This window comes from Myripristis murdjan, chromosome 13, assembly GCF_902150065.1.
Source record: "Myripristis murdjan chromosome 13, fMyrMur1.1, whole genome shotgun sequence".
In the NCBI taxonomy this organism is placed as follows: domain Eukaryota; kingdom Metazoa; phylum Chordata; class Actinopteri; order Holocentriformes; family Holocentridae; genus Myripristis; species Myripristis murdjan.
Genome location: NC_043992.1, coordinates 17121790 through 17141891, shown reverse-complemented (window position 1 = coordinate 17141891; position 20102 = coordinate 17121790). Strand labels below are relative to the sequence as shown.

Sequence of the window (20102 nt, the reverse complement as noted above, 5' to 3'; positions counted from 1 at the left end):
CACATGGCCTTTGCCGTCATCATCATCTGCTTTCTAATGCTACACAACGGGCTCAGTGTATATTTGCAGCCTCCCCGCCTTGGAGTGGGGTCTCGAGCTTGCTGTTGGAATATTGATCCAGCTGACAGAGACTAATTCTTCGGCACACAGGGCTGGAGGTAGAGGTCAGCCCCGTGCTTTGGGCTCTCAGATCTCACTGGGACCAATTTAAAGTCCTGGATAGCCAAAGGTGCTCACACTGACTGTGGGGGGTGTTCAGCAAGACTGCCGGTGGCCATCTATGCACACCGGATTTGTTGTAATGCTGTTTGTGCTTCCGTATGTGTGTGTTGTGAGGTTGTATTTATATGAGGAGGGTGGAGGTGTTGCACGTGTATGCCTGATGTGCTCTAAAGTGCTTGTGTGAGCAAATTTGAGAAGGTTTGACTTGTGAGCAATCGCATGCAGCTCACACTCATTATGTATGAGTATGTACTGTATGTAGTAGCTGAATAAGGCCTTTCCTCCCTATCTTCAAGACGGAGTCAGTAATCCAGAAAATGGTTTCATTTGGGTTTGGCCTCATGTTTTGTGAGGAACTCCACGTATTCTCAGTGGTGCCAACTCAGAGTTAGAGGTGGGCTTAATGTCTACAGTGGGCTTTTTGAATTTTTTTTTTTTTTTGAAATCTTATTATGACCACCACACACTTAACATGGCACAGCCAGCTGATCTTGCAAGTTCATTTTCCTCTGACTCACGAAACCATCTGGCCAACTGAATCATTACTGGAAGCCATAAAATGTCCAACCAGCATCTTTGCGGGGACTACAAGCATGGCTTAGGTGATGACGACAACCAAACACAACTGAGCTCTGAACTGGACGACATAAATACATTTTCCTCACAAAAACAGCAAGAATCTTGTATTAACATGCTAACAAGCAAGAGACATGCTCACCAATGTTTGCTTGCTTTTATCATCACAGTTGCTGCTGTTTGTTTAGCTTCAGGGAACTCATGTATGAATGTGTTTTTCTGATTGGATGAGTTAGCTAATGATTGACAGATGGATGATCCAAACACCTGATATTGTAAATACTCACTGCTGCTGCCCTTTTTGCCCCTTTGACCCCAACAGCTGAGACTCTGTGGTGAACAGCAGAAAAACAAAATCAGAGTATGGCTGTGCCAGGCCTCCACACAGACTTTGGATTATTGAAAGTATTAGATCACAAAATATGAAAGACCTTATATGTTGCTTGAATTGTCTTTAGGTTTTTGGGTGAGGGCACTTCTTGTTAAGGCAGTTCAGCAGACAAGAAGGCCTCAGAGTGACACCATTTCCTACATTTTGATTGGACGCTGTCCTCTAGGAATCAGTAGAACTTGGTCTAAATCATGAAGAATAAAACGCAAAATTACCTTGGAGTCAGCTCTTTGAACTTTCTATTTATTTAACCTATTTTTATCCAGGATAGTTCGACTGAGATCAAGAACCTCTTTGACAAGGGAGACGTGGCCAAGAAAGCAGAAGCAGACAAGGAGAACAATAAACGCATTGCAGACTGAATAATGAATAATCACATTTTGTCCTAGTTAAGTCATTTTATCTGAACACATTGTTTGGTCAGCCTCATCCTTAGCCTCCACGCTACAGCGGGAACTGATCGAGCACAAATACATAAAAAAAAGCCTGACTAACTCTTGAGAGGTTTCAAAACAAGGAAGGTACACTGGAGTCGAATTCAGGGTGGATTCAAGTCTTGGCTCTCTTGTGGATTGCTTATTGTATCTTTTCAACCCATGACTGAAATTGGGAAAAATACTTCTTCCCTTGGAACTGATGAATCGTACAGGTACCCTTGTCATGTGTTGGGAACAGTCAGAAACAGGTCCAACATCCATTTTGGGTGGAGAAGAAGAAGGAGGCCTGCTGGAGATGGAGCAAATTTTCAAGGCAATTATCTTGCCACCTCCACCTCTAGAATGAGTAGAGAGTGACCTTGAGATAGAAGCATCAAGTAAAATGGCTCCACCAGCTTCATTCTTCAACGCTGTATATGTGCCAGACTGGAGGATTTTCCACTCTTAGGGCACTCATTTCCTTCACAGCTATTCCAATTAAAACGTGACTTGTGATTAAAGGACAGCGGTCTGCTTGATAGTGTGTGTGTGTGTGTGTGTGTGTGTGTGTGTGTGTGTGTGTGTGTGTGTTTAGTAGAGAAAGAGACAGTGACTACATATGTGTGCATACATCTCAGCTGGCTGTAAGGCAACCAAGTTACAGCAGCCTTGGCACAGGTTAAGTGTTTCTTTATTATCGTGGCTCATTGGTGGTGTGTGTGTGTGTGTGTGTGTGTGTGTGTGTGCCATTACCATGTATTAAGTTGTCTTAATTGCATATTTGAGTGCGCCAGTGTGTGTTTGTGTGCATGCATGTGTGTCTTATCTGTTAACATGGCTCATTGGACGTCTGAGCTAAGAGTTCTCAGTTCATGTTCTCACCGTGTTAATTGACCTCTGGAGATGCTCCTTTCCTCGGTGAAAATTAAGAGCTTCTGGTGCGATTGTCTGGATTATATGATTATTCTGAACTTCCCTTAGATGAGATTTAGCAGGGTTTCGAGCTTAGATATGGCTCGATATTTTTTAAAATGTCGTGTTCAGGCACGGGCACCTTTCACCTTCGGAGCGTTCAGTGTCTCTGTGGTGAATGTGTCAGAAACAGTGCAAATGTGAAACATAGGATGAGATTAAGAAGATTAACCAGCTCCTACAGTGTGTGCAGATTAAAATGGGATTACTGGTGTAGGGCTTGTTATTTTCCTTGTTGGTGAACTATGCATCACTTTTAGGGTGGGGGCTGCAACAAAATCACATTGCTCAAGGATTATTTGAGGAAGCGTCTTCTTAAATGATATGAATCCCATTTCTCATGCACTCAAATAATGACAGATTGTGTAAAAGTAAAACAAATTCTGGCATTTATTACACAGCAGTACTGGAGGTAAATTCGGTGTGCAAAAATATACTTATGCAGACCAAATAGTCTATATATTAGGAATACTGAATGATGAGTTTCAGGTAATAAATTTTCCCCAGAAATGGATATCCACTGTTTTGGAACAGAACTCTTCATTTGTTTTATTCACGTGTAGATAAATTATATATGAGCAATATTAAAAGGTCTGATCATCAATGATTAATAGTCTTTGTGCTGTAATGTAGGTTAGGGCCCAGGAGGCAAGTGAGCCGCAACATAAAACAAACAAATCATTCTCCATAAAGGAAAGCATCTTTTAACACCCTCTCCACTGGAGTCTGCATTGTAATGACCTGTATTCCCAATAACAAAGAGAGCTGACGATGAAAAATGATCAATGTGATGAAGTCTGGAGGGGTTTTTGTAACTTGGGTGCAAATTTGTTTTCTGCTTTTCTCAAGGACAGAGCGTCTTTTTCCAATGCTGAATACACACATGCGTGCACACACAGACTCACAGGCATTCACGCTTGTGCACACAATCAAAGAAAAACTAATTAAGCCCTTGTGAAACAAACAACTTGATTAAGACTCAGGAGGGGGAGAGAATCAGGTGTGAACACCTTGGGTCATGAAATCATGTGTGAACTTATGCCAAGGAGCTTTTTTTAAAGATGCAGTTTGTATGGTTTTAAGGAAAGCTCCTCCTCCAGTGGGAGCCTCTTTGGGCATGTTATCACTGTTGTTGCTCAGTCTGTACTGATCGTCCTCAGCTCAGGTATGCCTCTGGGACATGCATTTTTACATTTCTGCAAGCTTAATTTGGTGTCCAGTTTGCCGTTCCCTTCCCTCAGATTTTTCCTTCATACAGAAGGAAAGCTGAGTGGGAGGAAGAGAAGGGGAAACACATGAACAACTGTTCTGTGTGCTGGAACAGCAGGGGTTCATTAGGACCCAGAGACAAAAGTCTTTACTTTCCAGTCCTTAGAAATTTAGCAAAATCATCCACAGTCTCTTGTTTTCACTCCTTAAATACTATCCTAAAGAATGCAGGCGAAACTAAAGGCGCCCTAGAGGGATTTGTTTTATTGGAGTCAGTGAGCTGTGAGCAGAAAAAATGAAGAGCTGGCTGAATCCACATCATTATGCTACAGTAATCAGTATGAAAGAGACAGATAGAGGGAGAGATGGAGAGAGAGGCTGGAGGTGATACAAAGAAAGAGAGGGCACAGCGAGCAGTCGCATGACAACGCCAATGATGATTTCAAGTCTTAACAGAGCTGCCTGGATGGATTAATGTCAACAATCTAATGCGAATCGAATGTGTCTGTGTGTGTGTGTGTGTTTGTGTGTGTGTATGTGTGAGAATGCTGCTGTTTGAGCATGAGCTTCTTGCGGAGGTTCCAGCCAGCAAACTGTGAACAATTTTCAGTATCTGGTGTCTCTCTACCAATAAATATCTGTCTGTATCTACACTGTGGTTCGCAACACCTGCCATGTTACACTGTGCAGTACAGTTATGGAGTGTTTTTGCTCTTTATTATGCAATCACAATCGCTATCAACACAATTGATTTGCAATAAAAAAATTGCAACATTGTAATCATAATCGCAATTGTTGCAAGTACAATAAATTAGTTATTAAAATGCAAATCCAAAACTTTTGTTTGTGAATCCTAGAGTTTGGTTTGTGAATCCAAAAGTTTTTCTTGCTGTTGAACTGACTCTTGGGTGGGATGTAATTGGATGTGGATTGGTCGGTCTTGATCAGAGTGACTTGGCAACATCCACAATTATAATGCAACAGTATAATAGTCGTTCTGATCTGCACTCCTGTCCAGAAGGTGGCGTTAATACTATTAAATAATAAATGTGGATGTTGCCAAGCTGTCTTACATCGTTAAGCGTAGGTCCATCCCACAAGATTCAGCTCAACAGCAAACAAAAATTTGGATTCTCAAACAAAACTTTTGGAGTTGCAAACAAAACACTTGGAATCACAAACAAAAGTTTTTGATTCGCATTTTAATTACAAATTTATTCAACTTGCAAGAAAGACATTAGTTTCTCTACAAGTGTCACAGGTTTTGCTCTCAAATCTATTTTTTTGATTGCAAACCTATTCTATTTCATTACACAATAAAGGACAAATCCATATACTGACACTGGCCAACTGCTAGATTCTTACCTCTCTAATTGTGATATATCCCCTGTTCAGTGATCATTTATCACCCTAACACACTTGCTCACTTTTCAGCTTTTTATTTATTTATTTATTTAAAATTTTGCATCTTCTCTTGTCATATTAAAACTCCGTAGGTGCCTCTATAAACCAAAAGGTGACAGAAAGAGAGTTTCATCATTCACATGCACACATTTTGATCTTCCAGTTTCAAATACAATGAGAATTCAATATTTGCTTCTTCTTTTATTTATAATTATATTAGGTACAATGTGCAAACTCGCCAAGGGGCAGCTGAAGTGAGGACTGTTTAGACTCAGCTGCCTATAAACTTTGATGAAATTCAGTGGTTGAGTCTCCAAGGGTCTCATAATCAATCCGACTAGTTGTGAGGTTATGTGCTTATTCTGCATTTTTTGTTGGCTGAGTCCAAACAGTCCACACTAGAGTTTATCTGAAATGTACTGCTGTGACACCAACATTAACCCCGTAAACACAGATTTTCCCTCAACATTCCCCTAAAGTAGCTTCAAATTTGTTTTCATGTGGTGCAACAGCATCACATGTATATATTCTGTATCTGCTTGCTGCAATTACACAGGCTAGTGATACTCATTTTGCAGTGGAAGCTCTCAGTATGAAAGCTGAGTACACAGCAACTCAGATCCTCTACTGTCGAGACAGTGACACACACACACACACACACACACATACAAAGTTGGTATTTATCACATTGTTTGTGAACTTTCATGCCAACTGTCATACCAATTTCAATTTGAAGCACACTGAAATTGAAATAGAAAACAGGGCAAGAGAGCACAAGAGAGAATTACAGAGAGCGAGAGTTTGTGATATGCACCCGTCAACGGGTTTTGTACACTTGTACCGTGTGGCAAGGGGTGGCTACAGCTGGGGTGCCTCGGTCTCCATGGAAACTGACATTCCCTTGAAGGTGCTTGGCAGCCGGCGCCAATTGTTGTGCTTGGGTAATGGTTTGAAATTCTCAGTAAAGTGCCTCAGAGGTTGAGATTAAATTCAAACCACTCGGGGTAGTCTCATACGGTGAATAATGACATCGTTTTAGAAAGACAGAAAAAGAGAGAGCTTAATGGCATTCAGACAGGGAAATAGACAGGGAAATATCCTTTTCCTCACATTTCACTTGTTTATCTTAGCTCCATTGTTCCCGAGTGCCAGTCATCCTATAAAATATGGCTTTTTTTCAGCCACAAATAACTTGGACATTCCCACACTGATAGAGAGACATATCCAATTATGTTTTAGTATTGGAATCATTTTGATTTAATTCAGAAACACTGTTCCATCCAGGCCATTATTAATTTTCTCCTCTTACACAAAAGGAGGAACATTTTCTTTATGTGTCATATATTTGCTGTTAACAATCCAGTATGCAATGTGCTGGCTTTTCTCTGGATAATTCTGCCTCTTTACCTGCCTCCTTCCCCACTGTTTTCCATGAGCCTTTGTTCCAGCAGACAGACCTTTTAGAGTGAGAGTGGTCAGACCCCACTGCCCTAACAGCTGATGAAATGATTGCTCCTTTCCGTCTCCGAGCGCAGACCACTTTAGCTGTATGGCAGGTAATGTTAAGGCCTGCCGCTGATGAGTCTGTGAACGTCACCGGTTGAATAGGTGCAGCCAGGGCAAACGACAGCCTCACGCCTCTGCCCTGCATCACCAGCTCAGGCAGGAAAAATACAAGATTATTATTGTTCACTTCCAGCAATTGTTTTTGCCACCAAGTGTGTCACAGAGCGCCTTTATCTAAACGAATAGTTGATGTGGAAGTTGGTTTATAAATGTGAGTTTGGCCTGCAACTGTTGACAGTGATAGTATCTTGTCACATGTGGAACGAAGTAATGGGGTTTTCAGCTGAGCCAGTGGATGGCTGCCATACCTTTCTAAAATGATAAGCGCTCGTCTCAGTCCAGCATGTTATTTGTCTTGATAACAGTAATAGCCAAACAAGTGAAACAGTGGAATGAATAAATGAATTCCTGTATGGAATTCATAGCGTCAGTCAGACTTTGGCTCTCTGGACAGCTAAATGGAGATTGGTCCTGTGGAGAATGCTTTGGTGTGTATGTGTGTGTCTGTATGCACGCACATGAGTGAGTTTGTGCATGTACGCAGGTGTGCATTTCTGTTTTGTGCATATGTGTGTGTGTGTGTGTGTGTGTGTGTGTGTGTGTGTGTGTGTGTGTGTGTGTGTGTGTGTGTGTGTGTGTGTGTGTGTGTGTGTGTGTCAGTATCAGTTTAAAGCTTCGTGCTCTGCCGCGGCCGATCCTGCTGTTTCCAGAGCTCCATTAGCTTGGGTTGCCAGTCTCTGTTCAGCCTTAGAGAATCGAAGCTTTTAGGACCAGTCTCTGTGACACATAGATCATAAGTGCCGGTGTCTGCTCTTCTCACAATATTGTAAATGCACTTACTGTGCGGGACAATAAAGCTGTGTTTTGTACTGGTGAGCCAGCACAGACTGGGAAATCAAAAAGTATAGCAACAAAGTAACTAGCTTAGTGCCCGTTTCAGGCTTGCCATCTGTTTTGTCTTTGAAGCTGATCAATATGAGACAATTTAAGAATTTAATGTTTAGACTGATGACATCATACAAGGACTGCCAAGGACTGTAAATGATTTTAGTCTCATGCCTCGTTCATATCGTATTGAGTTGTATATTCCAGTTCCCCACTGGAAAGTGCACATAAACACAAAGTCATAATATCTGGTCGGGTAGATCAGGATTCTAGGTGACATTTCAATGCAGCTGCCCACAGCATGGAGTTTTCTGTGATAATACAGTAAGTTTGATCACCAGTTAGCCACAGCTGAAAATTTTCAAATGTAAAGTGAGGATTGATATATACAGTGCAGTGTGTCTTGTGTGTTCCACTATGGTTGTTTTTGTAAATCAGTCGAAAACCCATATTTGTTGGCTACAGTCTGCCTTGTTGACAGTAGCCTCTGCTACAATGTGTCTGCTTCCTAGCTTCAAAACACTGGATTTTTTATATCTAATTTTACAAACCCCAAAGTGGGAGCTTCCAAACAATCCTGTGAATCGGATGAAGAAGCTAATTTAACCTTTTTTTCCTCCCTTTTTTGTAATAAAACAGATATATTTCAAAGTGGAAAAGATATATGTTGCAATTTGTCTGTTTGAAGTTCCACTTTCCTGGTGTGAAAAAACTATTCGGCAAATTTTACTTGATCGTAGCTGATCAAACAAAGACAGATCAGTCACAGAGGCAATAGAGCCGGCATTAAAATAAAATGAATCACCTTTAGAAAGAGTTTGATTACTGGTAAATGGTGTGGTTTGGGCTCACTGTGTTGTCAGTTCTTGCATTAGTCTGCTATTAGAATCTATCATACTAATTAAATGGCAGCTAGGAACTTAATAAACATCAAGTCAAAATATGACCTGCTACATATCACAAGCCGTATAGATTATTAATTAGAAATCATGTCTGCCACAAATTATACATCCTTGACTGATGGTTTTCTGGGTAGTGTTAGCTATTGATCTCTCCTGGTATCCGTTGTAGCCAGCAGTCACGTCTACCTTATGAAATTCCTGCTCTCCAGTCTGGCACGGTTAATATAAAAACACACTCTATATATATATGGCAAAGCATGAAAGCCAAGCAGCAAACAATAGTAAGCACTAAATGTACATCAGTCTGTTCATTTGGAAAGCAACCTGAGATATGTTAAATGCGATGGAGATAAAAGGGCGCACAGTGTCTTTGAGAAGTGCAGTAGATTTTTGCAGAATTATGAGTTTAGTGCTCACTCTCTCAGGAACTGTACCCTAACTGTCAATTAGCAGGCTTCAAAGGATTAAGTCTGCAGCACATACATGACCAAGGAAATGACCATTTAATCATTCTAAACAAGTGAGAACAGAAGAAAAATGCCAATTACCCTAAAAACACCAAAATACCAACAAATTGCAGCGACAAGTTGATTTTTCCCCCTCCTTTCTGGGACAACAGTGATATGTGTCAAGTGGTTCTATGCATGCCAAATGTGTTTTCCATTGATGATAACATTCAAAGCGCCTCCAGTGAACGTAAAGAATTTCAAACACATACTGTAGCTTAGCAAAATGTCACTGATCGAACCTTCCAATGGAGCAGATCCTGTTATCAGAGAGCAGATGTAGCAGGCATCTGTCAACAGATGTACAAACCAACTAGATTAGAGGTCTTTCATCCAGCAGATATGAGACAGTTTGTTCCAGTGCATCTGCTTCAGACTGGAAACCATTAATTGAGGGGCAATGTGGTTTGGGGATTTGGGAGGAGAAAATGTTTTGGGAAATGTAGTCGCCTGGCAGAGTTGGTGGGCACAGTTTGGCACTGCGTCTGCATTGGGGAGGCATATAAAACATTCATTTATATTCCCATTGAATCCATTATTTAGCATGTATCAAAATGAAGATCCAAACGTATCTACAAAGGCTTTTCTGTTATGTCCTTTGTGGCCATCATTTCCAAACCTCTCAGTGCATAGCTGAAACAATAAATCACTTTTTGTACCATAATAATGTATCCACTGCAATGTGCCCTCTCAATAATCTCCACTGCAGATTTTATTTGTGTATATTTTTAGTACTTTACACAGTAAAAGGCAAATGTAAGGTCATGTTTTTTTTTGTTTTGTTTTGTTTTGTTTTTTTTTTAGAGATGTCACACCCTGGTATCATGCTGCTGTGTGTTTAGCTGTGGGGAGAAATCAGATAGGTTGATTGTTGCCAATTGTAATGACAACAGGAGCGATCATGATATTTGGTGGCCTGGTAGAAACCAGTCGATGGTGGCAGAGAAAAAAGAGAGAGAGAAAGAGAGAGAAATAATTTGTGTGTTTGTGTGCACGTGTTATTGGATACTAGTGACAGAAAGTTTGTGTGTGTACTTTTGTTGTTCACAGGCACCTAACTGTATATGTGTTTGTATGTGCACACGAGATGCATTCACACACGTTTGCAGATGTGGATTTTTTTCAATGGACATGCATCCATGCACAATAATTACTTTATGTTCTGTGCCAGAGAAGGATTTAATTAACTATCCTCCTGTCACACAGGGTAGATAATTAATCAATAACACACACACTCCCTCTGTTTCACATAGAAAGACACACACATAGAACAAATCAATATGTTTCCCACCCGAAAACTAATGCTGAGACAAGAACATGCTGACAATTAGTTTCTTTTTTTCCCCTGGAGTGTAAAATTCAATCGTCATTGGTGTGTCTCAATAGACTATTACAGTTGATTACAGAGAAAGGCTCAACAGTAAAAATGTTTTCTTGTTTTGTTCACAGGTTCAAGATTTGATCTACACACGGGAAAAGGTGAGTGGCTGCCCTGTTCCTTCACTGTTCGCTCACTTCCATATCTCAGTTTTCACATCTGCGGTTGTGTGACTTTATGTTGTGTGTGGATTGGCAGAGGCATTATTGGGGAGATGTGTGCCCTGGTATGTCATTTTCTCACTGAATGCACACACACACACACACACACACAAAACACCAGACCCAAACACACCTGTTGCAAAAAACATGCAACTAGTAGCCAACGCAGGAATCCCCTGTCAGCTGGTTACTGTTTAACTTTTCAGTTGATCTGATGAGCAATATGATTTTTCAAGTGGCCCCATGCTGTTTGTGTAAATGCAAAACTGTGCACAATTGGGTGTGTAGTTGTGCATGAATGTGTGCATGTATGTGTAGCTAATGGCTCAGTAGGCTGCCTGTCACAAGGGACTCAGAAAAAACACAAACCAGCGGATATAGATACGATAGCAGTGATGGTAGTTTGTATCTAGCCAGCCTCTTAAACAAGAAGCACTGGTAATCAAATCCCTCTGGCCTTTCAGTGCACCTGATCCAAGATCAGCACATCACATATGTTGAGATTAGAATAGTGCGGTTTCTGTGTTGGTTAGTTAAGTATTACCCATGTCAGTCTCTCAAGGTTTGTAGTTTTGCATGTATGAGGCTCATATAGGAAGGAAAGACTGATATACGGTCATTTCTCCACTTTGCATTTGTGTAAATAAGTCCTGCTGGAAACTTCTTGAAGCCTGGTTAGCTTTTATCACTGGATGGTTACCTGTGGCTGCATCCTTTATGTCCAATGATGTTCTTGTGCAGAGCATAAATTCGCCATGCAGCGCTAGCATTGCCATCATTTTCATGAGCGCCGTGTCATGACAGCTTTGGGTTTTGTCTTGTACTCAAATTTTAATGGGCTGCAGATCAGTGGAAGAGAGGAGCTGGCTTTAGAGACTGCATCAATAGATGTTCTTAAAGTGTTTTTCCTATGATGATGACATGAGTCGAAATTGCCTGGAAAGGAGTTGTGCAAGTACTTCCCACACCCTGCGTCTTCCCTACATTGGGATAACTGTACTAGGTATGGTGCAAGAGTCCCACCTGGGTCTATCCTGCGTTCGTACTACAGGCGTGGCCATAAGCGATAGTCCAGCGGCAGTTTGGCATGGATGTAAAGAAAAAGAAACTCCAACAAATGCTAAATTTGTGTTTGCCATCTAGGCAGTGGTTGATTGGATGGCGATGGTGGGCCTAGAGCTCTTTTTGAGCTATTTCTGGCAGATGGAGTCTGTAACGGTTTATGTCTGTGCCTTCCCTCAGTGGATCCCAGAGTATTTTAGTCCAGAATAATCCCCACCATCTGCTGTCTCCTCTACTACGTTTTAGCACTCAGTATCTTTCTCTCTCTCTCGCTATCTGTTTCTATCATTCTCGATCCTTCACTTACGCATTTCCCTCTCTCTCTCCCTCTTTACTCTGTTTTCATCTGTGATCCCTCCCTAACTGCATTCTTGATCCTGATCTTTCTCCTCCTCTCTCGCTCAATCTCTCAAGCTCCACCACTTTCTTTTCTCTCTCCTTTCTCACGCTCAATCCCAATCCCTCTCTCTGATTGCTCTCTCGCTCTGGGTCTTTATTCTCTCCATTTCACTGTGCCATTATCTCTGTGACTTCCTCATGCTTCATCTCATCCACGCTCTCTTCCGTCTTGCTTTAAATCTCTCGATTTCTCTTTTTCCCTTTCCTCCCAACTCTTTCCCATTCTATTTTTCTCTTTATCTCCTACCCACCCACAAACACAAATCACTCCCCACAGTCTATCCAATCCCAATCTGGACCTCTCCTCCATGCAAACAGATTCTATACCTCTGGTCTCCAATCTGAATGCCCTAAAATCCTCTCCAACATTAATGTGTGAAACTATGATTTGAGTGTGCATCACTTTAACAGTGATTCCCAAACCATTCTTTGTGGAAGCCACATTTACAGACATTTCTTAAGATCCAAAACTGATTGTGCAGGCTTTGCTGTAGTCAAAGTTGACAACACTTCACCTTGTTTTTAGGCTAAAAGCTCATTCCAACTATTTCTTATTAAAGATTTTGGCAAATTATATCAATAATCATCAGTAACAGATTCCTGAGAATAACTGAGGGAGCCATTATCATGAGTTTGGCAGAGTGGCCTAGAGCCCCAAACAAAAGGTTGTGGGTTCAAGCCCCCAAGTCGGTCAGCATCCACCCTGCTGAAGTGTCCTTGAGCAAGACCCAAAAGATGACTCAATCCCTCCCAGCTCCAAGGATTCTGTACTGTAACTCACCGTGCTTTCTCACCTACCTGGAGGGGTTCAAGCAGGAGGAGAATTCCCCTACATTTATCATGCATAAAATATGATATTATTGCATTATCATATTCCTGCAAACAATACTGGGATAACAACCCACCGGATGAAAAATGAATACTAGACTGCTGCAAATGTCTGTTGCTTGATAATAATTCCTGATCTTTTTCATTTTGAAATCTGTTTTTGAATTGCACAAAACATGAAGAAACCAAATTGACAGGCCAGCAGTAGTTTAAAGGTTACACATACACTCTTAGAAAGTCTCTCTGTGGGACATGAGGAAGGCTTTCCCTCTTCCTTAGTAACTTCCATCAAAGTGCCCTTGAAAAATGTGCTTCACCCTAACGTGCTCCAGTGGATGTATGAATATAAGCCTCCCTGTTCCTGCTCCACTCTCTCCGGCTGGTGCACAATGTGAGATTGAGTTCTTTGTGAGCTGGTTAAATAAGAATGAGAACATGACAATGACATTCAGTTATTACATGCATGTCTCCATAGGCAGGAAACCACTTTGTTGTAATGTGAAGTGCAGAGTGCAAGGTTTATTTAGCGTGACAGATTTCCACATACTGTATTGTGTCCCAGCAGGATATGGTGGAACAACAGCAACAACAGTAATAACAGCCAAAATACAGACAGTTATGACATCAGCACCTCAATGACATGGTTGTCAGCTATGTACAGCACAGCCCTGTACCAGCACACTGCTGGATTAACAATGACTCTGAATGGATTAGTGTGTGTGTGTGTGTGTGTGTGTGTGTGTGTGTGTGTGTGTGTGTGTGTATGTGTGTGTGTGTGTGTGTGTGTGTGTGTGTGTGTGTGTGTGTGTGTGTGTGTGCATGCATGTGTGTTGGAAAGAGAGTCAACAGAGGCAGGATGATAAAACATGGTGGTGACTCCCGTGTCAGGGGCAAGTGGGTATTTGATAAAGCCGGATACCTTAAACAGATACTGATAATACCCCTAGATCATCACATTTTGGCTTGACTGCTAATGACATCACACATGCATGCATGTACACACATGTAGGTGCAGTCACACACACACACACACACACACACACACACACACACGCAGTGCTGAGTGGATTCATATCATTTCGTCATCTAACCCAAATTCATTACCACGAGGACACACAACCTCATCCTCTCTCATTTCCTCCTCTTCCGCCTGCCCCCCTCTCTCAGTATTTCCCGGACATTGTGCCCCATCTGTATGGAACATTTTTATCTTTCTTCTCTTGTGAGTTTGTCTGAAATAATATGCTGGCCAGATTAGGCAAAGGTTTTCACGGCCTATCTTGGTACTCACAAGATAGTGCACTGTAAACTACCTAGTGGCCAGTGCTGCCAGTGTTGCATGTCTTCCTGTCCATCTGCAAGTTATTGTTTTTTATCATTTTACAGCCTGCTGAGAGTTGATATGGCCAAACATATAAAAACAGATAATGCCACCCTCAACCTAAAACAGATTTTGTTGCTCTGAAATTACTGCATGTTTAGTCTACAGCAGCCCTCTGACTTTATTTTTATAGCACGGTTGATGTTCATTGAAATGTTTCCTTGTGCAGAGGGCTGCAAGTAACGATTACTTTCAGTGTCAATCTATGAAGCCCAAATTAGGGCTGATGAGTCATTAATTTTTTTAAAATTGTGTTAATTACAATTACATTTTTGGACTAATCCTGATTAATCACATAAAATAGCATAAAATCACTTCCTTGCTTACACTTTCTCTGTTAGATAGTATTAAGTGCATTCTGGGAGCAACTGTTGTTCTTCCAGGCAGTTCATATGATGGATTTTCCAGTGTCATCTGATGTTTTTCAGCCCATTGGCTTCAACAACGCTGATGAGCCTACAGTCTATGGAAATCCATTTAGCACCTCAGAAGAATAATCATGAGTGTAACCCTGGTTGTATAATTGCATTTTATTTATTAACGTGTGGAAATGAATAATAATGATAAAGGATGTAATGCTGATTGTTTTATAGAATAATCATGTATAAGTACGGATGTTAATACAGATTTTGAGCTGATTGGTGTGTTAAAGGTTTATGAATATTATGGAAAGACCAGGCAGACACAGATGGCTGAACAAAAAGGGAAGTACAGTTTTCGCGTCCGAGTCCAACAGGCTAGTCAAAGTTCATGTCCTGGCCTGCCCTGAACAAACGGTCAATCTTGGCTCATGTCCCGGCCATGCTATGGGTTGGCAGGACACAACCTGGGCAAACCGCAAGCCTCATCAAAAATTAATAATGTTGGTATCAAAATAGTTATCCACGAGCCAACTGCCTGATCATGACATCAGCCCCATCTGGTCGGTCCAGGAAATGTTTAGACAGGATGCACATGTAGGGACAGAAAATAGAGTAAAGAAAGGTTTTAGGCAGTCTTCGTGTCTTACTTGTACTGTCATTCTCTTCTGCCAGTTTGTTAGTGGGCATATCATTATTGTATTTATACAATAATGATATGGATAATCTGAGACATGCAAGCAAATTTTGCCATTTGTAATTAACAAATGTTTAGTAAATCTACATACATAAATGACTAAAATGATTATCCAAACTGTAATTGATATGTTTTTGTCAGTCAGCTAATTGATTAATAAATACTACTTGTGTGGTTGTTTGGGTAAAATAGAACCTCACTTTCAAAGAAGTGAATGAATGAATGAATGAATATTATTTCTTCCATTTCTTCTTTAAAGTGACCACCAGACAAACCTCATGCATTGGAGCTTAATAAACTCTTTCTGTTTTCTCATTGCTGCTGCTGCTGCTGCTGCTGTGTGTGTTTGTGTGTGTGTGTGTGTGTGTGTGTGTGTGTCTGTGTGTCTGTGTGTCTGTGTGTTTGACAGTGCTGTGATTGCTAGCAGGACCATTTCTACTAAAAATACATTCCTTTCTGTCGCTGTAAATTGCTTTGAATTACTGTTAAAGAGCTACTTACTGTCAGCTCAGTATAAGTCCAAAATTAAAATCTGCCATGATGTCATTCTTCTCCCGCTCTTTCATCCTGATTGCAGTAATGTGTCTGTTGGATTACTGTATTACAACATCATCTAGCGGTCTAAGAATGTTGGTAATGAATACAAGACATGCAATCTGCTTGACTATTCAAAACGGCCCTAATTGAAATGCTGAAAAGACAGCTCTGGCTAATCAGCTTAGAAACGTAGTCCACAGTTGACGGATAATAAAGAGGATCTTGCTGTTGAAGAGTGTATTACCACCCTTGTAATGAGGGTTCACATAATCTGCTGAGGACAATGGAGAGATGGAGGGTTAAAGAGGGAGACACAGAGAGAGGGAGAGAGAACTGAGAGAGGTAGAGAGCAGAGGGAGCCTGAGGAATGAAGAGATGTGGTGATTCCCATTCAGACATTGTTATCCCAGACAATCACTATCCCACCAAAACAGCTTGTCTCCTGTCCAAATGACTCTGACAATTTAAAAGAAGATGGCTTGGAAGAGAGTGGTCGAATGTGCGACAGGTAATGTTGGGAGGTAACAGGACACAACAGGCAGGGTGTACTAAGAGAACAATGCAGGGAAAAAAGGAAGGACAGAGTGAACAAATGTGTACTGATGTAAAATGAAAGAAAAGAAAAAAGCAAAAAGCTGTGAGGTTGACTAAAAAAACAAACAAAACAAAACAAAAAAAAAACACCAAATTTGGCCACATGCTTTCCTTTTTCTGTCTCCCAGGGTTTCCAGACAGTGGTAAGAGTTCTGATTTGGCCTAAATATGTATAATTAGTATAATTTAGGTCTCTTACCAGTCACAACAAAAAGTCTGATAAATGATTAGGTCCTTCATCATCCTATACTGAAACCAAACCGGAAACCAAAGGCATGGTGTCAGGATGGGTCGAACTGTAAAAAAAAAAACAGAAAATAAAGCCTGGTGCTGTATGATGAGGCAGGAGAAGAGAGCAAAACAATGTTTGCTTAGTAAGCTGGTTCACTTAGCTTGACTAGCCTAGCAATGGTTACCAAGGAGACTAAGAAACAGTAAATGCAAAGAGAAAGGAGCTGAACATCCTGCTCTCCTGCTTGGTGCCCAGTTTAATCAACTAAGGGATAAATCACAGCTAAGTGCATACAGTAACAGAGGCATGAACTTCCCATACGCCAGCTAATACAACAGAGTTTATGTGCATTACTGTCAAGTCAGCATAGTTTGCAGTCAGCAGGTTGAAAAGACTTACTTGTCTTACTTGTACTGTCATTCTCTTCTGCCAGTTTGTTAGTGGTACAGAGGAACATCTCGAACATGCTGCTGTCAATGAGTACGTCAAAACTTTGACACTGAGTAGCACACAGTGACCGGTGTCCCACAGTGTTGGCCATGGGTTCAAGTAAAAATTGACATTTGTTGCAGCATTTACTCTCCGTGTCTGTGAACATGGTTGTGTTATGTCACATCCATCAACAACTCTAATGTAATGTCAAGGTGTAAACCACCCACAGAGGTTTCAATGCCAATGAACTCCCCTCCATGTTAGAACTGTGGAAGCCTCTGCGAGGAGTGCTCAAGACTCAACCCCTCTAACGGCAGTTTGTGCAATCGTCACATTTAATATACAGATTTGTGTCCCTGGACACAAACTGAGCATTTTTTTTTCTCATGCATATGGCAAATATCAATATGCTTGAACACAAGCATTCCTTTTTGTGCATTTGCACACAAATTTAATTCATGCCATGAACACAATTTTCCCTTTACACTACTTCTGGAAGTGGCTTTAACAAACAAAACAGCTTGGTTGGGTAATGGTTCAAATTAGACAAAGGTAATCGTTAAGGTTAGGAAAATGTCATGTTTAACATTATGAAAGGTTTAACCCTAAGGATTCTGGAATTAAACCCCAATCTCCTGCAGGAAAGTCGAGTTGATTGATCCATCCACCACTCCACCTTCCCCCTGATGCTGACTTTCTCGCTCTTTGTACTACCCCAGGGTAGGCTCCATGGTACAGGCATGAAATATACATCCAACTGAAATACATTACTTTGAAAGTCATGCAGACTGTCACCAATTCATGTCCATGAATCTGCAGATTACATTTTCTGACGATTGAATGAAATACAGTGAAACTAGGCTGCAAGACTACGTGGAAGGTCCAGTTGCTTTAGGCTTGCTACTTGCAGAAATGCCCTGACTTGGGCGACTGAAAACCTTCATTGATGTATTGGCACAGCCACTGTTAGCACAAGCCTCTTCAGACTGTCCATTAATTTGTCCTTTAGTCATCGGACATGTGGTTGATAGCTTGTTCTTGCCTCCTTTGCAGACTTTTTGCATTAGTATAGTGCTGGTTCATACAAGAATGAGTGAGATGCAGTTGAAAATATCTTGCATTTGCAAGAGCTTAACTCTGCTTTGTATGTCTAGTTTCCTCTGCCTTTGGAAATAAGCAAGATCATTCTGGCTAACATGTATCATTAGCATTTTATTATATTTGGCTATAGCAAAACCACCCTGCCTCTGAGAGTGGGGAGGTGTGAGAGACAAGCCCCAACAATACTGTGCAGAATCACAGCGTTATGATTCATGATGCAATTTTGACACAATCCTGAAGCCCCGATTTAAGAACATAGCAAAAGCACAGGAGGTGGCATTTTCTAGTTTGTCACATAGATGAATCCACGATCACCTGCAAACCTACTAAATAAAATGCTGTTTTATGGTCCTGTCTTTTTTAAATAAAGACCTGTAGCTTTTACATGGATTCACCTGGTCGGTTCAATACACAGATAGTTGAAATAGGCTACTACTCTCTGTATGAAGAAATACCATTCTTAAGCAAAGCATATCCAACATCCATGTGTTTGAAGGGGCAAAGGAAAGCAAGTAAAGTAACAAGGATTTTGATAGGGGAGTACTTTGTTTGCCAGCAGTAAATAGTTCACAGAGGCTTTGTTGTGGAGTTGAATAATGTATTTAGCTTTTGTCATGATGTGTCCTGGGACACTGGTGCTGCAGTAAGTACAGTAAACAGCACAGTGCATTAGGTACACCAGTGGCTCTGGTCAAGGGATAAAATGCCACGGGACAAATCTCCCTGGACTGTCTGTCACTCATCTCCCTCTCTCTCTCTCTCTCTCTCTCTCTCTCTCTCTCACTTTCACTCTCGCTCATACTCTTTTTGACCTTCCAACCCCCAAACAAACACAGTCCCACACATGCATACACACGCAGCTTCCCGCTTAGGCCTCTGTTTAAGAGGCAGAGGAGAGGTCAGGGTTCTGCAGCAAGAGTGGAATGAGACAGGACACACTAGCACCTCTCCAAGCAGCTGTGTACTGTGCTAAAACAGCTTTCACCGAGTGCCTGGACGTCTTATTTATTACCTTAGTGTGTACAAGTAACCTTTCGTTGTTGATTGTTACCTCCTTTAGCCACACTGTAAAGTTTATCTGGCAGTTCTGTAGAATTAATTTTTAATCCTATTAAAGTTGAAAGTTGAAACACACACCACTTGGAATTAACAGTGCATGCCACTTAGTTATTGAGGGGCCCGTGTGCTCAGATGTCCAACTTAAATTAACCTGTCCTTGCTTTGACTGTCCTTGTGGCTGGCACGACAACAGCAACAATACAGGAGCTCCTTAGTTTTTCAAGATGATACCTCATACCCCTTTTATTATGATCTTAAATAGCATATATTGTTCATTTTGATGCACTCCAGACTATCCTTGTGATATGGTGGTCCTGAGAGCTCAATGCACTGCAACTTAAGAAAACATAAGCAGATTAAGAAAATATCTTCATCAGTTTGACAACATGTGCAGCACAAACAAAATGTGCTGTAAATGCAGACAACACAACACAATATAGTAACACACCATTTACAAAACTGCAATTGCTGCGATTAATGATCTTATGTTGGCCTGTTAGAATTAGTCTTCTTTGATCAATATTGCATTTTCAAACTGTAATTTTGGGATTAACTGTTTACAGTACCCAGACGTGTTCATCACTTTGCACACACATCACACATCACAAATGTCCTAAGGAAACACTGCTGTTGTTGTTTGGTGCAATCGCAGTGTGTTTTCTGAATGCGCAAGTGTTGTCAAATTGATGAAGTTTCCTTAATTTGCTTTTTTTTTGTCTATTTGCATGTGTTTTCTTAAGTTGCAGTGTGCTGAGCCCTCAGGGCCACCGTACAATAAAGATAAAAAAAATATCAGTGTTCTTAATATTCCCATTATAATTGACAATCACAGA

General features: G+C 41.0%; 1 protein-coding gene across 2 annotated transcripts in view; it reads left to right on the top strand.

Annotated features, from left to right (window-relative positions):
- The window catches only part of igsf11 (immunoglobulin superfamily member 11), a 118523-nt gene that overhangs the window by 21706 nt on the left and 76715 nt on the right, over positions 1–20102 (top strand). For both annotated transcript variants that reach the window (XM_030067908.1, XM_030067907.1), the window contains exon 2: positions 10499–10528. In XM_030067908.1, coding sequence (XP_029923768.1) covers positions 10499–10528 — 30 coding nt within the window. The remainder of the gene's footprint in view (positions 1–10498; positions 10529–20102) is intronic.